At 41.3% G+C, this 21,326-nt stretch overlaps 1 protein-coding gene across 1 annotated transcript; it reads left to right on the forward strand.

Annotated features, from left to right (window-relative positions):
- The first annotated feature begins 6,687 nt into the window (after positions 1-6,687).
- LOC147421553 (protein NRT1/ PTR FAMILY 8.2-like) lies at positions 6,688-10,713 on the forward strand. Its single transcript, XM_086503289.1, has 5 exons — positions 6,688-6,865; positions 6,968-7,221; positions 7,688-7,905; positions 8,449-9,023; positions 9,360-10,713. Exons 2-5 carry the CDS (start codon positions 6,996-6,998, stop codon positions 10,336-10,338), a joined length of 1,998 nt encoding a protein of 665 aa, XP_086359415.1. The 5' UTR covers positions 6,688-6,865; positions 6,968-6,995; the 3' UTR covers positions 10,339-10,713.
- The last annotated feature ends 10,613 nt before the right edge of the window (positions 10,714-21,326 follow it).

Here is a 21,326-nt window from a genome sequence, read left to right on the forward strand (position 1 = left end):
CTTGTAGGCGATAATCGATGCCAAAGTACACCATAAGGGGCATCAATAAGTCAATAGTTAGAAATTAGAAGACAAAGGAAGATTCATCATGGATTAATGTTTTTCCAAAACCCTAATCTCAAGAAAAGCCAAAATCCTTAGCATGTTAGGTATATGAAAAAACTTCTTTGCAAAGTAATCTTCTAAAACTCATTTCCAAATTTCAATAGTCAAAGATAAGCAACCAAACAGAAACAAAGACCAAAGGTAACCACTATTGAGACATATGGTAATTAGCAATTCCTATAGAGGCCTAAAAGATCAGTGGTCATTCAAGGAAGGTATTTAGGCACCACATACCCAACTTATACCAAAGTGCCCCATAAGAGCTATCTACAAATCAACACAATACCAAGTGGCAATAGGTGCCAAACTAGTATAAATTTGTCATCATATGCCAAAGAAGATTTCCCATCTTATACAAAATGACCTCAAATAAATGGGAGTCATATGCCAATAGTCAAATTGGTAACAAAGATCCTAGTATTCCACCTACAAACCTCATTAAGCTTGAGATGGTGGCAACAATCTATGTCAAATTACTGCACAAGTAGCAACAATAAGCCATCATCAGATACTGGAGGATGAAGGATCTTAGTTTGTCAAAATAGGTAAAAGAGATACACCTCTGCCAATACCCACCATACGGGCAAAGGTCAATGCAATTTGTGCAAACGGACTATTTAAAAGCAATCAAAGTAATACTCTTGCAAAGAAGGGTCTGCAATTCTATAGATTGGCAACATATCACATAAAAGGTTAGCAAGAGAGCCCTAAGCAAGTACATAAATTTACCCCCATAGAAGGAAGATCCATATGGATTACTATTTTTTTTTCTAAAACCCTTATCTTAAGAAAAGCCAGAATCCATGGCAAGCTAGACATAAAAAAACTTCTTTGCAAAGTAGTCTTCTAAAACTCATTGTTAGAATCCAACAGTCAAAGGCAAGTAGCCAAATAGAAATAGAGACCAAAGGTATTCATTATCAGCCATAACAAAATTCATATGGTAATAAACAGTTCCTTCATAGACCCATAAGATAAATGGTCATGCAAGGATGGTATTTATGCACCACATACCCAACTTATTTCAAACCACCCCGTAAAGAAGCATCAAAAAGTTATCAATACAATATCAAATGGCAATGGGTACCAAAAACATAAAATTATATGAGCTCAAGTGAAATGAGGGTACACTATCAACACCAACAAATGCATTCATAGTGTAACCAACCTGTGGTATAAATCACCACCACTTTAGAGATTGCAAATAATTCGGAAGGGAGGATATAGTGAGAATCCCAAGTCTGCACCTAAACCCCCTATCTAAGCAACAGAGGTATAGAAAAAACCACTTCAAGTATTATTAAATTGATAAACCATAAATCATTTGGGTCCAAAAACTAGACAAGCTTTCAAATAATATTCCATCATAGTCAAAATTGGCTTTAATTCAAGACTTTTTTTAAAAGAAGTAATTAGGTCTCCCCAATCTCATGAAAATAAAAATTCTTTCAAAGTATATTAAGTGCATAAGTGAAAGGTGTGTTTAGGAAATAAAAAGACATATGAAAGTGGAAAGTCAAAAGACATGTGAAGGTGGAAAGTCAAGAGACCTTTTGTGTCCATATAATGAAGTGTTTCTCTTCTCTTTGATTTTCCCTTTAGCATTTTCTTCTCTTCAAAGTGTCCCCTGTGTGTGTGTGTGTTGCATCCATCATTCTCATGTCTAGCTGATACTATTGCAAATTTACGTGCATCGTCATTGACTGTTGCTACGTGCTATAGACTAGCGCATCGTTTTTGTTGTTGTTGAGGGAATCTTTGAATTAGGAATACCTTTCAATTTTTTTGAAGCCATTAGGAATAACTTTTAAGGTAAGACTCCCATTTCTATACATTTATTAAGTATTAGCAGATGAAGTACTTAATATGTATGAAGTACTGGCAGATGAAGTATTTCAAGAGAGGTTACTAGTAATGCAATGTTTTGATACCATAAGTACATCCTTCTATACAAGCCATTTTAAATCCAAATCACCCACCTTAGTATGTTGCATAAAGAATATGGCGCGTAAGGTATTCCAAATAGAAAACACCAATGCACTACCTATGAGGTCTAAAAATAATTTTTAAATGCACAAAGACACTATCATGGAGTCCCCTAGACCTTATCATGTAAGATAAATCAAATAGAAAGGTTTTATAGATTCAATGTACTAATATTTAGAGTATTATGACTACTTGATAGGGATACCTAAGAATCATAGGTCGAGCCATGTGCAATTTGAAAAAAATTGTGTAATAAATAGGATAAATTGCACCAAAGCGCATATGAGACTTAGTGATGCTCACCATAAATAGAGGAGGGAGATAGCGCTTCCACATCAATTGCCTTGTTGGAGTGTTGTGTAATGATGACATGGTTTGTTAGAGTAGGTAATCGTCTAGAATGTAGAGAGCCAGAGTGAAGGTCTTTGTTCTTGTTCACACAATGTCTTACAAGTAAGGTAATTTCAGCCAAGGTATAGTATAATTCACCATTTAGGAAGGCCACTATATACTTTAGTGCTCCCACCCAATCCAAATTAGGAAAGGTTTTTAAAACCTGCATATTTAAGGTATAGTTGTAGGTGAAGCTAGAGTTTAATAATGTGATGTGAGTAAGAGAAATTTAAAGTAGGGTAAGAGAAATTTAAAGGCCACTAAAAAGTCTGTGTGTGACAGAGATGGAGTTGAAAAAGGGGGGTGGGGGTGGGGGGGGGTTGGGGGTTTACGAGTGGCAGGAGATAAAAAAATTTGTTCCTAATCTTCAACAATTTTGTACGTATCTTCTTCATGGGATTTTTCCCACCACATCTCTCTCCCCCTTTCTCTCTCTTTCACACACACACACACACACACACACACACACACACACACACACACACACACACACACACACACACACACACAGAGTAAAAGTCTCTAATCAAAGCACTATATAACACTTGAAGAGCACGCGGCATGCGATGAGTGTAGAGTGATAGAATTAATTAAAACGCAAGTTTATGGTTTTTATTAAACAAAAGGGAAAAGCTAAAGAATAAGGTTAGATAAGCCCTTCCTCAGTTAGTAAGTTGACTCTAGTCTTGGTTTACTAAGCTTAATCAATCCACATGTCCAAAGTAGCCTACACTTGCTTTAAGTTTACTCTGGTCTTGGTTTACTAAGCTTAACTAAGCCACATGTCCAAAGTAGCCTACACTTGCTTTGAGTGAACTTAACAAGTGTGTGAGTGTGTGTGGTGTTTCCTCTTGCCAAGATGAGTCCCGAGAGAGGGGGAGGGGGGGGGGGGGGTAGCATGCAAGGCAAGAGAGGACAAGTGTTGGGCATGCTTGAGTTTCTTTCGGAGGTGTTCTCACCTCATTGGTCAAGTGTGAAGCATTCTTATTCAAGTCTAGTTGCACACTTGCATAGCTATATACGAGAGGGCTCGTTGCATTTTTGAAGCTCTTGCTTCTCTCAGACACTCTCTCAAGTGTCCAAGATTGGAAAATCAAGCTGTCTCTCTCTTTGTCTCTCTCTCTCTCTCTCTCTCTCTCTCTCTCTCTCTCTCTCTCTCTCTCTCTCTCATGGGAGCTCTAGAGATGGACTCTATGCTCAAGCTCTTGGCTATGGATGCAAATCCAAGCCAATGAAAGTTTCTTCTTCTCCATCTCTATTACTCTATTACTAACATATGCTAAGATCTTTTTTATGAGCAAGTGTACATGGAATATCAATTCTCTTGCTTGAAAAATACTTCTCTCCACCTTCATCTTCCTCTTTCCCCGCAGTTCCTTTCTCCCCGCTGGGGTGTTTAGGGTTTGGGAAGGAGGGTTATACCATGGAATCTCGAAGACACCATCTTATTGATTCAAGAAAGGCTCTGCAAGAGCACAAAAATGTATTGTAACAAGATCTCATTTAAGAGGATTATAATACAAGTCCTTTTGGAGGGGGGACCGCCGACTCCAAGCAAATCCAGTCCTCATTAAGTTGTCAATCTCAATTGGTTATTCTCTTTGAATTATGTACATGGTTAAAGTGTTTTTAATGTGTGTTTGTGTAAAGAATTTAGCCCTGCATAACCTATCTTCTCCTTGCTGTCTCTCTCATCCTTTCATAATTAAATTCCATTGAATCTAGAAGTAAGTATTAGATTCTTTGGCATTGGTATCACAAGGTTTCTCTTTTCTTGCCTAAGAAGAGAGTTCCTTGAGTAATCCATGAAAGGTTGGAGTTATTCATTGCAATAGGTTAAGTGGGACTAGGATTTATTAACTTGGTTGGTATGCCTGTTTACGGGGTACAAGGGACGCCATCAGGAACTACGGTCTTAATAATTGAGTCTTTTAGGAGTTGCCTATGGCTTATTGAGCTATTAGCAAGCTCGATAGGAATCGATGCCAACCTAGCAAAGTTATATCCACCCCACTACTCTTTGCAACAAACAATATTATAAACCATGGGTATAGTTACTCGAGTGCTAATTTTCAAGGGATAAGAGGAGTGGTAGCCAAAGTTTTAGAAGTGCCAAGGAAAGAGGTAGCATACACATATAAGGAAATTTAATCATGGCCCTACATAATCAAGAGAATTTAATTAATATTGACAACTTAGATTTGGCTCGTGGTATAACATTTGATGATAGTTGCAGAGTCATCAACTACCTTGTTGACAAGTTACAAGAAGCAATGGGGAACCCTTTTTTTATAAGGAGAGGTCAAATTCAAGCCCTTCACACTCAAGTTCCCCCAAATGCCCAAGAAGAGAGAATTCCTGTGAGGCCTCCTAGTAGTGAGACCTCCAAAAGAAGAATCTCTTTGGGTAATGAGGAGGAGATGCCAGAAGGACCTCCAAAGGAAAACTATTTGAGTACTCCATTTTCATAATGAAAAACCTCGTGAAACTTAAGGGGATGATGCATCACAAAATTCTATGCATCACCATATAATTTTCTTGGTGATTGTACATTGAAAAGTGGTCAAATCAAGGGCTACTTTTTCATTGTGTCTCTAGGCTTTGGAAGTATGAACTGAGACAAGATAGGGGGAGGCGTCATGGTGACATACCAAACACTAGATCTGTTGTGGGAGTGATGAGGTGTTTCCAAGTGATAAGCTAGCTTGTGATTCTTTAGCGACAATTATGTGAGAAATTTCCAAGATAGTTTGGTGCATCTCCAAATCATCCTCTAGTTTGGCAGCTTTCCTATGTGTAGTACCTTGCTACAAGCACAACAATTTAGAGATAAATTATCAAAAGAGTGTTGGGACTAGTTGAGCACTGGTCCCAGTACTTATAGCTTGCTAGAGGCACAACAATCTAGAAAGAAATAATCAAAAGAGTATTGGGACTAGCTGAACGCCAAGGCTAAGAAACAAGCAGGTATATCTGCAAAGAAGAAAGCTGAAGACTGGTAGGTAGAACATTAGAAGGCAAAGTTATGATACCACTACGAGGTACAACTCCAAAAATTGCAATAGAATTAACAAAAGAGCCTCCTATATCACAAGGATAAAAGTCAATAAGAAACTGAGCAAGCATCAACTAGCACTTGTCAGACCTAAGCCACAACAACCACCACAACTATGGTCCGCTCAGTACCTAATATAATTAACTAAAGAGCCTTTGTAGAAAGGGATACCACTATTTGGGGCCAATTTGGTGTCATTTTCTCTAACTCCTCTCTTTCACTCTACATGTCAAAGTTTGGATTCCATTCATAAATCAGATATCACAAAATTTTTGTGTTAAGAAGCTATGGGGACATTTAGATTGCAACAATTGGTTCCATGCTGAGTTTTACTACTCTTTGGTGGTCCCATTGGTCGGTTTCAGAGGCAATGGAGTTGTGAAGCCATGGGGATATGGTGTTGGGGCAGTGTGGTCGAGGGCTAGATGGATGTATTGACTAGTGTGTGGGCTGCGAATGCAAGATAGATGGAGAGAAATAGGATGAGGTTCTTGCATGAGATAAGAGCTAATATGTGGAGTGGAAATATGCAAGGTGTAGATGGTATGAAGGGACAACAAACCAACATGATGTGTATGTACAATTGAGATAATGTTGCGATAGTGAACCCAGGTGTGGTCCTTATGTAAGTGAGAAAGAATGTAGGGAGGTTGAGCATGTGGAGAGAATTGTGGTATGATAGATTATGTCATGAAAGCCAATGTCATTCAGACAAAGACATGCCAATAGTGTGGGTGCCTGGAAAGTAATTGTGTGAGTAGGTGGCGTGGGGAAAAAGTGATGTAACAGCTTGTAAGAAGAAAAATGGTAGCTTGATGGAGAGCGAGTGGTGTTATCATGCGGAGCAACAAGAAGGATTTTGTGAGACTGTAAAAAAGGAATCAATATTGTGGTCAGATTCTATGCATATCTATGCTTGTGGTCTCATTCCCTCGTTTCATAAATTCCCTTATCACCTTTGGAATTGTGGATATATATCTCTCTTCCTACTGCATGCGTTTTTACTTACCACTACTCGAGCTTGGATGCACTCCAATGCCCCCCTCCTCTTTTGTGCAATCCTTTTCACCTCCCTATGGCTACACATACAATTAGCAAAACTCACAATTGTGAAGATTTTGAGACGAACGGTAGGTAAGAGAGAGGAAATTTTCAAAGAGGCGTGCCTCTCTCTCTCTCTCTCTCTCTCATTACGTTTTGCCAATTCTTTAACGACCACGCAAAATGCAGAGATGTCGCAGAGCAGAGGGATCGTATTTGATGCGCAAGGCGTCTTAGTGCCGGCTCATTGTGCTTCATTTCTCACCCATGGTCTTCTCGCTGCAGGTACATTTTCTCGTTTGAGAGAGAGAGAGAGAGAGAGAGAGAGAGAGAGAGAGGATCTGCTAGGACTCAACTCATGAGCACATGGGTTCTCTTAATATACAGGCAGGTGCGCAGATATTTCATCTAAGAGATGGAGAGCAAGGAAAACAGCGAGAATGTGGACCCGATCTTGGGTGTCAAAGTGCTACCCGCAGATATCTTTCTCAAGCTGGCGAAGATGGGGCCACCCACCCCATCAGCATCCCCAGCTGTGCCATTTGATCGTGACATAGTTCAAGACTCTGCCATCGACATGCATGGCAAGCCGGCGTCCAAATCTAAGACTGGCAACTGGAAAGCTTGCTTCCTGATTTTTGGTACACGGTGCAAATTACCGCATGCATCTCCATTTAGTAGGACGATAATATGTATGCATTCATTTTATTTTTGTGTGTGTGTGTGTGTGTGTGTACGCGCTCATTCATGCACACTCACATACGTTGGCAGTCCGTATGCATGCAGGCATGTTCATGTGTCAGTGTATGCATGTGTGCCCATACACACATGGAACACATACACACTTGTGCACGCATGTGTGGGCATACACATACATACTCCTCTTTTGGCAGCAGAACACAGCTAACTGCTATGACCAATGAGATGGCTGAAGCATTAATCTGAGTGAGCAAAATTATATCAGAGGCCTGATTATTGCATCAGAATCTTTGCATGCATGTGCAAAACCACATGGATATGCACACTTGCAACTATACGAATACGTTGAAGTTTGAAGTATGTTAAACCACTCATTACATTAACTTGGGTTATTTGTGGCCCCCTTAGGTTGCGAAGTTTGTGAAAGGGTGGCTTTTTATGCAATATCTTCAAATCTTGTGATATATTTGACAAGGGAGCTACATGAAGGCATAGCTGAATCTGCCAGAAATGTTAACAATTGGACTGGCACCACATTTCTCACCCCTCTTATTGGAGCATTCCTAGCTGATGCTTGTTTGGGTCGGTACTGGACACTTACCCTCTTCTTATGTGGCTACTTTTTGGTGAGTTGTATCACATGCATCTGCTAAAGTTTTGATGCATGTTGATAACACAGAAGTCTAGTGTTTGCCTAGATAAGAAACCTCGCAGTATGGGGGATTTTGACGATTGTACTTGTAAGCCCAACCTCATAATGATCTGCATACGGTTGTGACAACTATCTTTGGAAGCAAGGTGGGATGCTTTACAAGTTAGATCATTGGCTGCATCCTTACCTACTTGGGAGATTTGCAGTGTTAAATTTTTTGCAATGTACGTTTTTTTTAATGGCCTTTTTTTCTTCTTTGGATGCTATGTAAATTAGATTGAACTAAATAGGGTGCTTGGAGCTGACATGGCAATTTGTTTTGAGCTTGTTGTTATCCCTTGTCCAATTGTACAATCTCACTTTTATATTGTGAAGTTTGTTTCTGTGGCACCTTTTTGAAGTTTTTTGCTGGACTATTGTACTTAATTGCATGGCCCCATTTGAATTGCTCAACATAGTGAGTGTTCTGCATCAGCTGCTTTGCTCAAATTTCCTATGTCAAGTTTTTTGATTGCAGGCCCTCGTTCTTGTCACCATGGCGGTTTCATTGCCTTCACTTAAGCCCTTCCCATGCCAGAGGCTTGCAGACAACTCTATCATATGCCCTCCTGCATCAAAAGCACAAATCGGATTCTTCTATTTTGCTCTGTACCTGATGGCATTGGGTGCTGGAGGCATCAAGTCGAATGTTTCCTCCTTTGCTGGTGATCAGTTTGATGAGATGGATCCCATTGAAAGCAAGAGAAAGATGTCCTTCTTGAATTGGTGGTTTGTGAGCATAAGTTTCGGCACTATGCTATCAGTGAGTTTATTGGTGTATGCAGAAGAAAATCTTGGGTGGTCTTCTGGATATGGGGCTGCAATGGTGGCAACTGGCATTGCTGCAGCTCTATTCTTTCTCGGTACCCCAGCTTACAGGCACCAAATGCCATCTGGAAGCCCCATAACCAGAGTTGCCCAGGTTGTTGTAGCGGCTTCTCGGAAATGGCATATTTCCTTACCTGTTTCGAGTGAAAGGTTTCTTTATGAGGTGGAAGATGGAAACTTGGTGTTCGCACAGAAGTCTAAGCTTCCTCACAGCAATGAGTTTGAGTAAGTGATTGTATTGGGCCAGACAGTTGTATGCATCAAGAATATGGCACGAATGGTATCAAGACATAGCACATCCATTTCTGCAAGTTAGAAAATTGAGGGCTACAGATCTCAGAACGGAACAGCACATTTCACATACAAGAAGATGGCTTTTACATGCAATGAGCGTGGTTACGGCTGAGATTTAAGGAAAGCCTAATGTGGCTTTCATTGCTTTGGTGCTAGGCCTTTAACAGAGGCGAGTCGTTGAGACCACCATGGTCCATAGGCATAGTGTACACATACAGCACTTAACTAATGGAAGTGTGAAAGACATGACCTCATCTTCTCGTGCAGGTTTCTTGATAGAGCTGCAGTGATGCTGCCTGATGACTCTGTATACAGTTCTACAAACAAGCCAAACCCTTGGATGTTGTGCCCTGTCACACAAGTAGAAGAGGTGAAGTTGCTCATCAGAATGCTGCCCATTTGGGTCACCAACTTGATCTTCTCTGCTGTATTTGCCCAAGTGGGCACCCTCTTCTTAAGCCAGGGGACGACCATGAACAGGAGCGTGGGACCGCATTTTGACATACCTGCAGCATCTTTTCCTCTCTTTATTACGATGACAATATGCATCCTCCTGCCCTTGTACGACAAGTATTTTGTGCCCTTTGCCAGGCGAATCACAGGCCATGAAAGGGGCCTTACCATACTGCAAAGGATAGGAATTGGGCAGGTAATTTCCACAATCTCAATTGGGGCAGCAGCATTGGTTGAAATGAAGCGCTTACGTGTTGCTAGAGACCATGGCCTGGCGGACCACCCAAGGGCCATGGTGCCCATGACCATATTTTGGCTTCTTCCGCAATATGTCCTCACAGGAGTGTGTGAAGTATTCATTTCGGTTGGGCAGCTTGAATTTTTCTATGACCAAGCACCTGACTCTATGCGGAGTCTTGGAGCTGCTCTCTATCTGAGCACCATAGCCATTGGCAGCTTTATCAGTGGCCTTCTTGTCACTATAGTTTGCAATTCTACCAGCACTAGTGATCATGAAGGTTGGATAGGAAACAACCTTAACGACAGCCACCTAGACTACTTTTATTGGCTTCTTACTGGAATCAGCTCTTTGAACTGTGTTTTGTATGTGGCATGTGCGAGGTGGTACACATATAAGAATGTGAATGGATCAAGGAGCGCGTCGTCGTTGTCCTCCTCCTCCTCGCCGTCATCATCATCCTCATCGCTATCATCAGATGAAGACAAGGGCAGTATCAGCTGTGTTAGACCTCTAACAGCAAATGCACTTGGCTACAAGGAGCTTTGGCAATGATAGGCTTCACGATGAGAATGACACTGTGCAAAAACAGCTAGGTGGAAGAGACTCTTGAATGTGAGAAGAAGAAGGTGAGATTTCATGCTACTGTAAAGACCTTGAATGCCACCTTTGCAAAGGTTGTAATGTGAGGTGATTTGGGACATGGAATCAGCATGAAGTGTGCATTGTTGGGTGGTTTCTTGATGACAAGATTTTTGGTGTGAGTTATACCAAAGAAGATTCGAAGATAGAGGGAGGGGCTTAATACAGATTTTGGGCACTGAGTGATGTTGCCCCTTGCTCAGGTATCATGAGGTAGGTACTTGCATTTGAAGTTTTGTCACTTGTTCGGTGTGTTGCAATCGAATTAGATTTCACATTTCTTTTTAATTAGGCTTTTAGAGAAAGATCGGATTTGATTTATTACTGATTTGAGCATCGATAATTTTTGAGCACTGTGTATGGTTACAAGCTTCCAAATTCATGATCCTCTCTCTCTCTCCACAAGAAAAATGTCCTTGTTTAAATAAACATCTCAAGGCAGAGTCTCAAGATAAATGCACAAAGCCGATCACCACAAAGGTGTGATCTCCATAATAACATGTATAATGTATAGTCACCAAGACCATTTCCTGGTCTTCAAAAAGTCTCCCAACATAAGTTTCTTCTGTAGTCCAAGAAGGGGGAATTTCTCCTCGTATGGTGTCATCAGCACACTACTGCTACTACTGGCTCAATCATAAAAATTTTCACTAAGATCTCCGTGAGCCTCTTCCTCCCCGCCAAACTCTGCTTCACCTAAACCCCCTCCCCGTGCCCACACCCTCTTCATCCTCCTGTGGCACTCTCTTGCAACCCCCCTTATGGGAGCTCATCTCTGACAACAACCTCACCTGGAAAGAGAGATTTGGGGGGGGGGAAGGGGGAGGGGGACCGTTCTTTTCTATCGACTCTAGGGTTGAACGGCACCGTGTGTGTGTGTGTGTGTGTGTGTGTGTGTGTGTGTGAGAGAGAGAGAGAGAGAGAGAGAGAGAGAGAGAGTAGTCCTAGGAAACTAGGAGAGACATACATCCCTGCAAATGGATAGATTTTGCCTTTGCAGCCGCAATAGTTATCACAAGAAAATATCTCTAATGACCTACTGTCTCTATTAAAATTCCATGGAGGTACAAGAATTATCCAAAGGAATCCAATCGAGCTCAAGAGAGGCCTTTGCTGCAATAGAACAAGGAGAGGCAGATGATCTCTCTCTTGAAGAAGGAATCTAAAGAGTGGCGGATATTTGCTTTTGTAAACTTGTCTGATAGGAGGAGCCTTTGTTTTTCTCCATTGCTTTCTCCTCGTCTTCTTTGCTGCTTTTCTTGCTTTGTCATTTATCTTGCTTTGTCACATACAAAACAAGCTTTCATTTCATATGCAAGCTTTCATTTGTTCTACAAAACAATGCCATGGTAATCCAATAAAAATATCCTTTATTGTATGTCACCTCCCATGTATGCTAGGGAGAGGAGACATGAACTGTGGAGAATTCTTCTGGAGGGGTGTGAAAAAATCAATCCAAGGGTGGAGGTGTATATACCATCAACAAGCAGTGCACCACCCTCACTGGAAACAATGCCCATACTATTGTTAATCTTTGCACTATGCAGTTGAAACTATAGCAATAGTCGTGGAATTCTAGTTGTAAGAGTTGGATCTTGATCGAGGTTAGTTGGATCAATCCTATATGAATAACAATGCCTTTGTTAAAGCCGAGGAGACTCTATGCCAATGCTAGAGTAGCCTCATCCAATATCTCAAACTGGACCTTGTAGCAACCTCTCCTCAAAGGAGAGAGAATCACAATTTTGGGAATAGGTGGTGGAAGGAAGGTAGTCTTGACAAAGTCCAAAATGCCAACTTGATAGCAAGCTTTTTTCCACCACTTTGCATACCATACAATATGCTTCTCGTATGGCTTTTGAATTGTGAATGGAACTAAGTGTATATATTGAAAGTCTGATTGCAATGGTTAACCCATCAAAATCCATGATACAGACCAAGAACACCTCCAATGAACAAAACCAGAAGGGTTAATAGACAATGATCGTGACCCATGTGAATTGCCTGCTAATGCAGTGGCTTTGGAAAAATCCTCAATTGTTTTAGATGTTAGATAGAGAATAAGAAAGAGAAGGAAAAATACCCTTATCTTTTGGATTGCATATCTATTCTCTTGTGCATGCATCCAACTTGAATTGTTGATTGCAATTGATTTCCTAAATATATTTGTGTATACAAGTGTGAAATCTTGCCACATTTTACACAAAAATAGATTGGATGCTACCCATGACTCATGTTTTTCTATACTTCTTATAGCTTACATGAAAAACATATCTTGAGTTTGGATTGAATTTCTAAGATTCTACGTGATAGTGGCCTCTTAACAATGCCTACTTGTTTTCAAGCATAGATATCAAAATAATGCAACGATTTTCCTGAATTCGTTGTACGTTTATTTCATAAATGATTCCAATCATAGAAATGACTTGTGAACTGGTTGTTTCGACCACAAATTTCTCATGCATGTTTGTTTTCACAACAATAGGTCGTACAATATGAGCTTCCATTGTAACTGTTGAGTCAATTTTCTTGGAGGCTTGAATTGAGATTCCTAGTCAATAACGCGCATTGGGTGTTCCTGTTATTGCATTCTTCTTCATTGTGTACTATATAGCCTCCAAATTCAGCAATTTACTAGCAGTCAAGTTTGTTCCCTGTTTCACGGTTGGTACTCTAGCAAGACACTGTGTGATTGTGTTACAAATCTGCCATGTGTAAATCACACTGTCATTGTAGAACCACATGAATTGGGTCTTTGAGCCTCTTCCATAAGCACTATCTGTTCTATTATCCAAGTTTCAATACCCCAAAAGGATGGTGTAGTGGCGTACGTACCATTATTTTTTATGCTTTTTTGCATTTCTCAGCTTTAGACCCTAACCATCCTTGGCATTGAACTCTACCTCCCTTTGGTATATGATGAATTTCCCACATTGTCTTATGTATGTTGGTCTCCTCTGCCACCAATCCCTCTTCATGTTTATTTGCATTCTTGAGTGACCACTTTGCTAGCTGCTTGCACACCTCTTTGATTTGCATGCAACATTTTGTGTCAGGTTTCCTGGTCGATGTGAAGCATTTTCTTCATCAAAGTTGACATACCCGGCCTATTTTTGCTTCCTAGATACTGTAATATTATCCCCTTCAACAATTGGATGTTGATAGAGAGTACCTTCGATGTGATCCTCAACCTCACTTGCAATAGCTGTTGGTGTGGGTGCCCGTCCTTGTTCTGCGCGACATGAGCCAACATTTTTCCAGATGGTTTAGTCGCATGATATTTTCCCTCTACAAAAGCTAGCATTTCATGCTTTGAAGCAAAGAGTTGGATAGATCGAACACGCATGCATCGTACAAGCTCAACATCTCTTTATTGACCTCACCTGCTAACCAACTCGCGTGCTTTGTTTCTACCAAGTTTGTTGGAGGAATGAATGATGAATCCTCCACTTCTTGCAACATAGTTTTTATTAGTGACATTGCGAGACGTTACGAATGAAGTTTATTTAAAATATGGCCTGATCATGTTTACCCCAACAAAGTGTTTCCTCCAACGAGGGTACCGTACATGTCACCAACTTAGCCAACAATCCATTTGTGACAAATTATTGTCTTTCCACTCTGCCAGAGGCCCACCAAGCTTGTATATTTCTATACAAGCTAGTCACATCATCCTCACTTCTTGCACAACGCTATAATTCACACAGGCGCTTGTGCTCATCTTGGAAATTCTTATGTATATATCAAGTAGTGTGAATTTGCAAGCTTTGCTCCCACTGAAACCAACATGAACGCTCTCTTCCCTCCATAACATTGTTGGGCCCACCATTAAATACCGTGCAGATTACTCTCCAGTTTTCTCCTGCCTCATCAGCCATGAATTCTCTAAAATGGATGGTGTCCATTATCAAGAAGCACAACATTCATCATTTCCCAAAACATGACCTGGCGTTCTACGTGTCTTCTTCTTTCATCTCACATATATCAGTGGTTTTAATTTCTTGAATTCTACATAGGTACACGGTTGGTCAATGGCTCAGATGAATGAAAAATGAATCATAGATTACTTAAAAAAGACTTACACAAGATCGTACACATGTGTTCCCACTATTGTCCAACCCACAACCCTGCGTATGTTGTCAAAGCAAACCCAACTTCATTTGTCAAGCTTAACATACCCATGGACGCAATTGACGTTATCCACTTTCCCGTCCATGATGTTTCATTTGGGTGTCTGTTTATTGCTCTAATGAGGCATGTACCGTTGTTGTAAATGAAGTGTTCACCACATTTTCGTTGCCTGATGATAGCTGGACACTTCATTCTTGACTGTCGAGGTTTAACCCAACAATGGCCATCATACATATACTCCATCCCTACCATTTTTGAAACACCGTGTGGAGCAACATCCAACTCATAGACACAATTACCGTAACCACCTTTAAAAAAAAACGAGCACCCTTGAAATTATTCTGCTCAACTGGAGGTATTGGTGGCTATTGAGCACTATGTGCTCTAGAGTACTCTGTATCTTCCGGCTCTTGTGCGAGCTTGCATGAATGCTGTGATCTTTTTTTTCTTCTTTGATATAAACTTCTTCCAAAGAAGTTTCGTGTCATTAATTTAATATCTAACTTTCTCAAATGATTTTCTTATCTTAAGCTGGCCATTTAAAATGGGAGGATAATGAGAACAAGATTTAGAATATTAAATATGTGATGCTAGGCTTATCTCAGTAGGGGACCAGGAGGAGAGATAGTCTACCAAAGAGCAATGTGAACCCAATCAAGCTTGAAATGACCTTAGGGTAAGCTTCATTAAGCCTCCAAAAGGATGTTACTAAAGTCCATTGGGCTTTGGATTAATGGGAAATTATAATGCCAACTCTAAAATACCAGGTATTTTAGACTATCTAAAATGTTTCCTAAGGTTACCATGAGACCCCAAGTGGGCAAGTGGCACCCCCCACTTGCAAGGGGCGAGTCCTAGATGTAGGGAGATGAGAGATCTCACACTCACACTCTCACACACACACACACACACACACACACACACACACACACACACACACACACACACACACACACACACACACGAGAGGTCACCTATTTCCTGTAAGGCATTAGGGATTGTGAGTGAACTAATGTGAGAAGAATACTTCTTTCTAGTAAGAATACTTCTTCTTCTTCTTCTCCATTCTCACTCCTTACTAGCCATCTTCACCTTTGAAGGTGTTTGAGGTCTTGGGATTGAGGCCAAACCAAATGTACTTGTTGGTGCAAAAAGGTATCCATCTTCATGGCATCAAATGGGCTTTGAAGAGCATAAATATTGTATTTTTCAATTCTTTCTCAATGTCCTCAAATGCTGTCAGTCTTAATTTCTCGCTCTTTCAAGTTATTGTTCATGCCAAGCTATCTAGTTATGTTGTTTCTTGTTGTAGACTCCAACCAAGCACTCTCTCTTTCTCATAAGGAATCTCCTTGATGAAATATTCATCTCTTATCAATATAATTCCGTTACGGTTGATATTATTAGCTTAATTCCGTCACATTTCGCATATTGAGGTAGAATCTTGTGTTTTTTCCTGGTTACAAAGATCAACAAAACCATTTTTTTCTTCAAAACGAGATGTCAAATAGATCTACCATTGCTATGTTTGGAGTTATGGAGATATCTCTCCCCACAATTCTAGTTGAACCCTTGTTAACATCCAGAGGAATCTCGTAGATAAGGAAGAGTCTAATATGAATTGGAACTAATCCCCAAATGACAGGCCATCTTTCACTTGGGTTTGTATGTCTATCTCAAGGATAGACAAGATTGAAAATAGTTTGCTATTGTTGCGATCTGCACGTCTCTAGGGTTGACCATTGCAAACCTTGCCAGATAATCAAGAAATAGTGGCTCAACACAAGCTGCATCCTAAAACAAACTAACCTTGCAGGTCGAGGAAGAAGCCATGTCTCTAGGAGAGAGAGAGAGAGAAAGTGAAGGTGTATGGCTAGTTGAAATTTGTTAACTATGAAGGTGTATTTATAGACAATTTATAGAACTTATATCTTCTATCCTATATATATTCATCTTTTCTTACATGCATAATCTCTCTTGCTCTCTCTCCCCCTCTATAACACTCTTGTTCTCCCTCTTTCTCTCCCTCTATTTATTTCTCTTTCTCTCTCCTTCCCTCTCTCTGAGTCAATCACTCTCCGCCCTCCATCTCTCTCTCTCTCTCTCTCTCTCTCTCTCTCTGAAACCCTAGATCCGTACTGTCTGTCGCTCCCAAGCTCAAGGGCATGCTTGTGGAGGGGCGTTAAGCCCTCAAGTTTGCCCACTATCATAGATTCAAAGAAGACCTCTTGCAGCTCATTTCTCTCTCTCTCTCTCTCTCTCTCTCTCTCTCTCAAGCTTTTTGACCTACTGGTTCAAATCTCGCGAGCTGTGAGGACCTGCAAATATTGCAAGCTGTTGTTCTCGGCAACTCACCAGCCGCCCACCCGACCTACCTGTAGCCTGCTCTCCCTCTGCAGCTCATTGGCCGCCCACCTGACATACCTGTAGCTTTTTCGTCTTCTACGGCTTTGTTGCCTTCTGCAGTTCATTGGCCCACCCGACCTACTACGGGGACCTGTAAGTCGATTGGCTCTGGCTCTGTCCATTTACAAGCTGCGTACCACCCACTTTCAAAAGCCTCCAAGGACACTATTCCCATAGCTTCCCCCCCCAAAAAGCAACAAGCACAGTCGTCAACGTTTTCCTAGCTCTATAGAGGCTTGCCCACATAACAGAGATTTTAGATTCTCTGAGGGATCAAAAAACAGAGATTAGACTTCAATGTCCTCCTTCAGCACACCACTTTCCAGTGCACGCAAGAGTTTTCTTGCGGTGGCAGCAGCACCCAAGAAAGATCCCACCACTCGCCAAGATGCAAGGCTCACGCCCCTCGAAGATCAGATCCAAGAACTTCTTTTGGAGAATGCCAAAATCAAAGAACGCTTGAGCAAGCTCGAGATGAAGGCGAAGGAGAGTGAAATTTTTCTTGCAAAGACACATGAAGTCGAAGCCTCTCTCACTGAGACGGTCAAGAAATCCCAAAAAGAAGACCACCAGGAAATACATAAGAAGATTAATAGCGAAATACAAGCAGCCTTACAAGAATGCCGGCTACAAGAAGCCCCCGGCCTCAAGATTCGGATTGGAGGGCTTTGCTCACCATGGTGCACTGAGGAGGATACTCTTGAAGAAGCCATCACCAAGCTCAATGACATTGTGCAACCAATCAACATCGAGCCCGACACTATCTCTTGGATCAACGATAACCATAGGCGTGTGCCAGTTGGTCAATGCATCCTCACTTTCAAAAACAAAGAAGAACGGACGAGGCTACTACGTCAATCTTATCGCCTCAAGGGGACAAAGCTTTGGATTGCTGAGGAATTAACCACAAATCAACTCAAGCTTAAAGCAAGCGAGCTTAAGAAGATGCATGAAGCTCGTAAACAAGGTAAATGGGCAGTCTACCGTGTTGCTAAAGCCATCAACCAGGAGTTCCGAACTCCCAAGCCAGTTTTGCCTCCACATGACCCTCCTTAGGCTCTTCTCCTTTATCCGATTTCATTTTCATTTTCCCTTCACCCCTAGATGGACCCTCAGTCCCTAACTGATATGTATCTGATGCCTTTACCCCGAAAAACCAAATGTAATGCTTCTTTTGGTCCCATGGGTCATATTTGACCTCAGTGGACGATAATGAAATCTCTCTCTCTCTCTCTCTCTCTCTCTCTCTCCCCCCCCCCCCCCCCCCCCCCCCCCCCCCATGTTTTTACCCATGTCTCACTTTCTATGCATCCCTATCATAATTTCCTTAAATCTCTAACTTTCTCTCTGCCCCCTTTGTCTCTTTCTTATTCCCTTTCTCTCTCCCTCCCTCCCTCCCTCTCTCTCTCTCTCTCTCTCTCTCTCTCTCTCTCTCTCTCTCTCAGAACACAAGGGAGGAGAGATCTCTCTCTCTCTCTCTCTCTCTCTCTTAGAACACAAGGGAGGAGAGAGAGGGAGAGAAGGAAGTAGAGATTGAGAGGGAGAGAGTGAGGAAGAGAGAGATAGAGATAGAAAGAGGTAGAGATGGAAGGAGAAAGAAAAATAGGGTGAGAGGGAAGGAAAGAGAGGGCAAGAGAGAAAGTTAGAGAGGAGAGAGTTATAGATAGATAGATAGATACACACACACACACACACACACACACAACACACACACACACACACACACACACACACACACACACACACACAGAGAGAGAGAGAATGAAGAAATTAAATTTTAAAAGTTCCCTCTGCCTCTATCTCTATCTCTCCCTCTCTATCCTTCTCTCTCTCTATCTCTCACCATCTATCTCCTTCCATCTCTCCCTCTCTGTTTCTCCCCTTCCCTTTAGTGCCCCAAATTTAAAATTTAAAACCTATTTATTCATATTTCTCTCTCTCCCACTCTCTCCTTCATTTTCTCCATCTCTTTCCCTCCCCTTCTAATCTCTCTCTCTCTCTCTCTCTCTCTCTCTCTCTCTCTCTCTCTCTCTCTCTCTCTCTAAGTCTCGCACCTTGCTCCTCTCACTGTCTCCCCAGGGTGAGGGGTAGCCCTGTGGAGGGGCATTAAGGTTCAACCTTGCCCTACAACACCTTGACTTCGGATCTGTGCAAGGTCGTCCGACAGAAATTGATCTGGTTAATCTTCCACTATTATGTGAGGCACTCTACATCAACTACTGTGCACACTACATATCTCGAATAGCAGATCTCTGGCGTGCAACAACGGCCCCTCTGCTTGCTGATTTGACACTGCCAATGCACCACGTTCGCACTTTGCAGATCCCAAGCTGCAGGTCTGTGGAGTCTTAACAGTGAGCCTTTGAAGTGCTCTCTCAGACTGAATTAAGGAAACCCATTTGGGGAGGGGGAACTTGTATGTGGGCTCATTAGACTGAGCATTCAAGCCTTTGAGTTGATTAAACAAAAATAAGGAAGCTAGTCCCATTGAAGCAAGCACCAATGGATTCTTTTGATACTCCATTCTCATGCAAGACTTTTCTTGCACTGGCTGTTGCACCAAGAAAGTATCCCGTCGCCTATCAAGAAGCAAGAATTTCAGCCCTAGAGGTACAAATTTAAGAACTCATTGCAGAGAATGAGAAAATCAAACATTGCTTAGTAAAGATTGAAAATACAAAGGAAGTAGAGATCCTACCTCTGCTTGCAAAAGCACACAAAATAGAAACTTTCCTCATCAAGACCATCATGACGGCCCAGAAGGAAGCATAGATTAAGAGTAAGTGTTTGTGTGTAGGTTTTGCTACTATTCCCCATGGCATCATCAGGTACTCAATGACCTAGGAGTGTTATTAACTCCATTTCATGCAGCAATGTACAAGACAACAGTGGTGACGACGGAGTTCAAATAATTATGTGGGTGACAATGCAACCCATCTCAAGAGGTGCATACATCTCAAGGAGACACGTGGCTTCTCAAGCACACCACTAGAAGGGAAGAATCGTGGAGTTCAAGAAAACCCAAGAAGGCAAGTGGCTTTTGTGAAGGTGCAACATGTGTATGTCTCTTCACAACTGAAGCTAGAGACATCATTGGCTCCATAAAGGTTTCTTGCAACAGTAATTTCACTCCTCCGTCAAGTTTCTAGATTGTCTATTTTGTAGTTTTTTCGTATGTGTTTCTTTTGATGAATGTAAGATTTGCATTGCTTGTTCATGTTTGCAAAATTTTTCCCTTTCAATTTTGTAGAGTGGGAGCCAATAGAGTCCTTCACACGAACCTTTGAGGCCATCCACACTAACCTTGGCAAGTTGCTCTACGCTGGTTGTTCATCCTCTCAGCTTGCCTCATGGGACTTTTTTTTAATAGCCATACTTATGTCACACCTAGGCGAAATGGGTATGGTAATATTTCTCCAGTTCAATCACCAACCTTGCAAAGTCTGGAATGGCCCAAGACAAATAGTGTCTTGATAGCAGCAACCAAAAGGAGAATCAAGGCGGATGTGCATGCAACAATGAAGTACACCTATGGTTCCCACAAAGCAACGGCAACATGGTTTATGTCTCTTCATGTGTTTGTGTATATCTTTTGATTGTAAAGTGTTCACATGACACCAAATATGTGGACTTGCAAAGGGGGAAGGGCAATGAACGGATTCCTTGCAGTTCGATGGGAGACCAAGGTGGTCAACCACCAGGGAGATAGAATCAAGTTCTATGTAGTTGATGAGAATGTGGTGTTCAAGTACCATATTACAAAGCAAAGCTTGTCAATGGTCTTTCCCTACAGAAGATGGAAGCTGAGGATGGGAGAATGGGAGGCACTAGACTTTGATGTTGCTGCTAGAGAATCAGTTGACCTGTAGATATGCCTCCACAATGATGCAGTGCACGACATCTCTATGAATAAAGACTAGCACCTCAATCATCTTCCTGAGTATCTTAATCTCAACTATACCTTTCCCAAGCAATACCTCTTTGTAATTAATGGAAAGGCTGTTCGTTCCAAAAAAGAGAAGAGAATTCTGTGTGAGAACATTGCATTCCCGCGATGTATTTTTGTAAAAGCTTGTAATTGATGCGGATTTTGCTTCCAGTAATGAATATGGTGTTTTGAATCTCGTCTCGAAGCATACTTTTTCATTCTCAAATTGTTCAAGATTTTGATTTAAATGTGCAATTTCATTGATTTCAAACGTGAATGCCTTCAACGTTGGTGTCTTTTGATGCTTTGTCGCGTGATTTTGCTAAAAACTATAGTGTTAATTTTATTTGATGTTAATTTTAAGTGCTTTCTAAAAATTACCTTGGGTATATAAGTGACTTTCTAGGTTTTTAAACTTCATTTCTCACAATCAAAA

This window comes from Adiantum capillus-veneris, chromosome 27 (genome assembly GCF_014529385.1).
Source record: "Adiantum capillus-veneris isolate H3 chromosome 27, ASM1452938v2, whole genome shotgun sequence".
NCBI lineage: Eukaryota > Viridiplantae > Streptophyta > Polypodiopsida > Polypodiales > Pteridaceae > Adiantum > Adiantum capillus-veneris.

Bases quoted from the DNA above. Each gene is read 5' to 3' on its own strand.
- LOC147421553 (XM_086503289.1), top strand. From the start codon at position 6,996: ATGGAGAGCAAGGAAAACAGCGAGAATGTGGACCCGATCTTGGGTGTC. The intron at 7,906-8,448 runs GTGAGTTGTATC...TTTTGATTGCAG, and splicing joins TCTTATGTGGCTACTTTTTG to GCCCTCGTTCTTGTCACCAT. The intron at 9,024-9,359 runs GTAAGTGATTGT...CTTCTCGTGCAG, and splicing joins CCTCACAGCAATGAGTTTGA to GTTTCTTGATAGAGCTGCAG.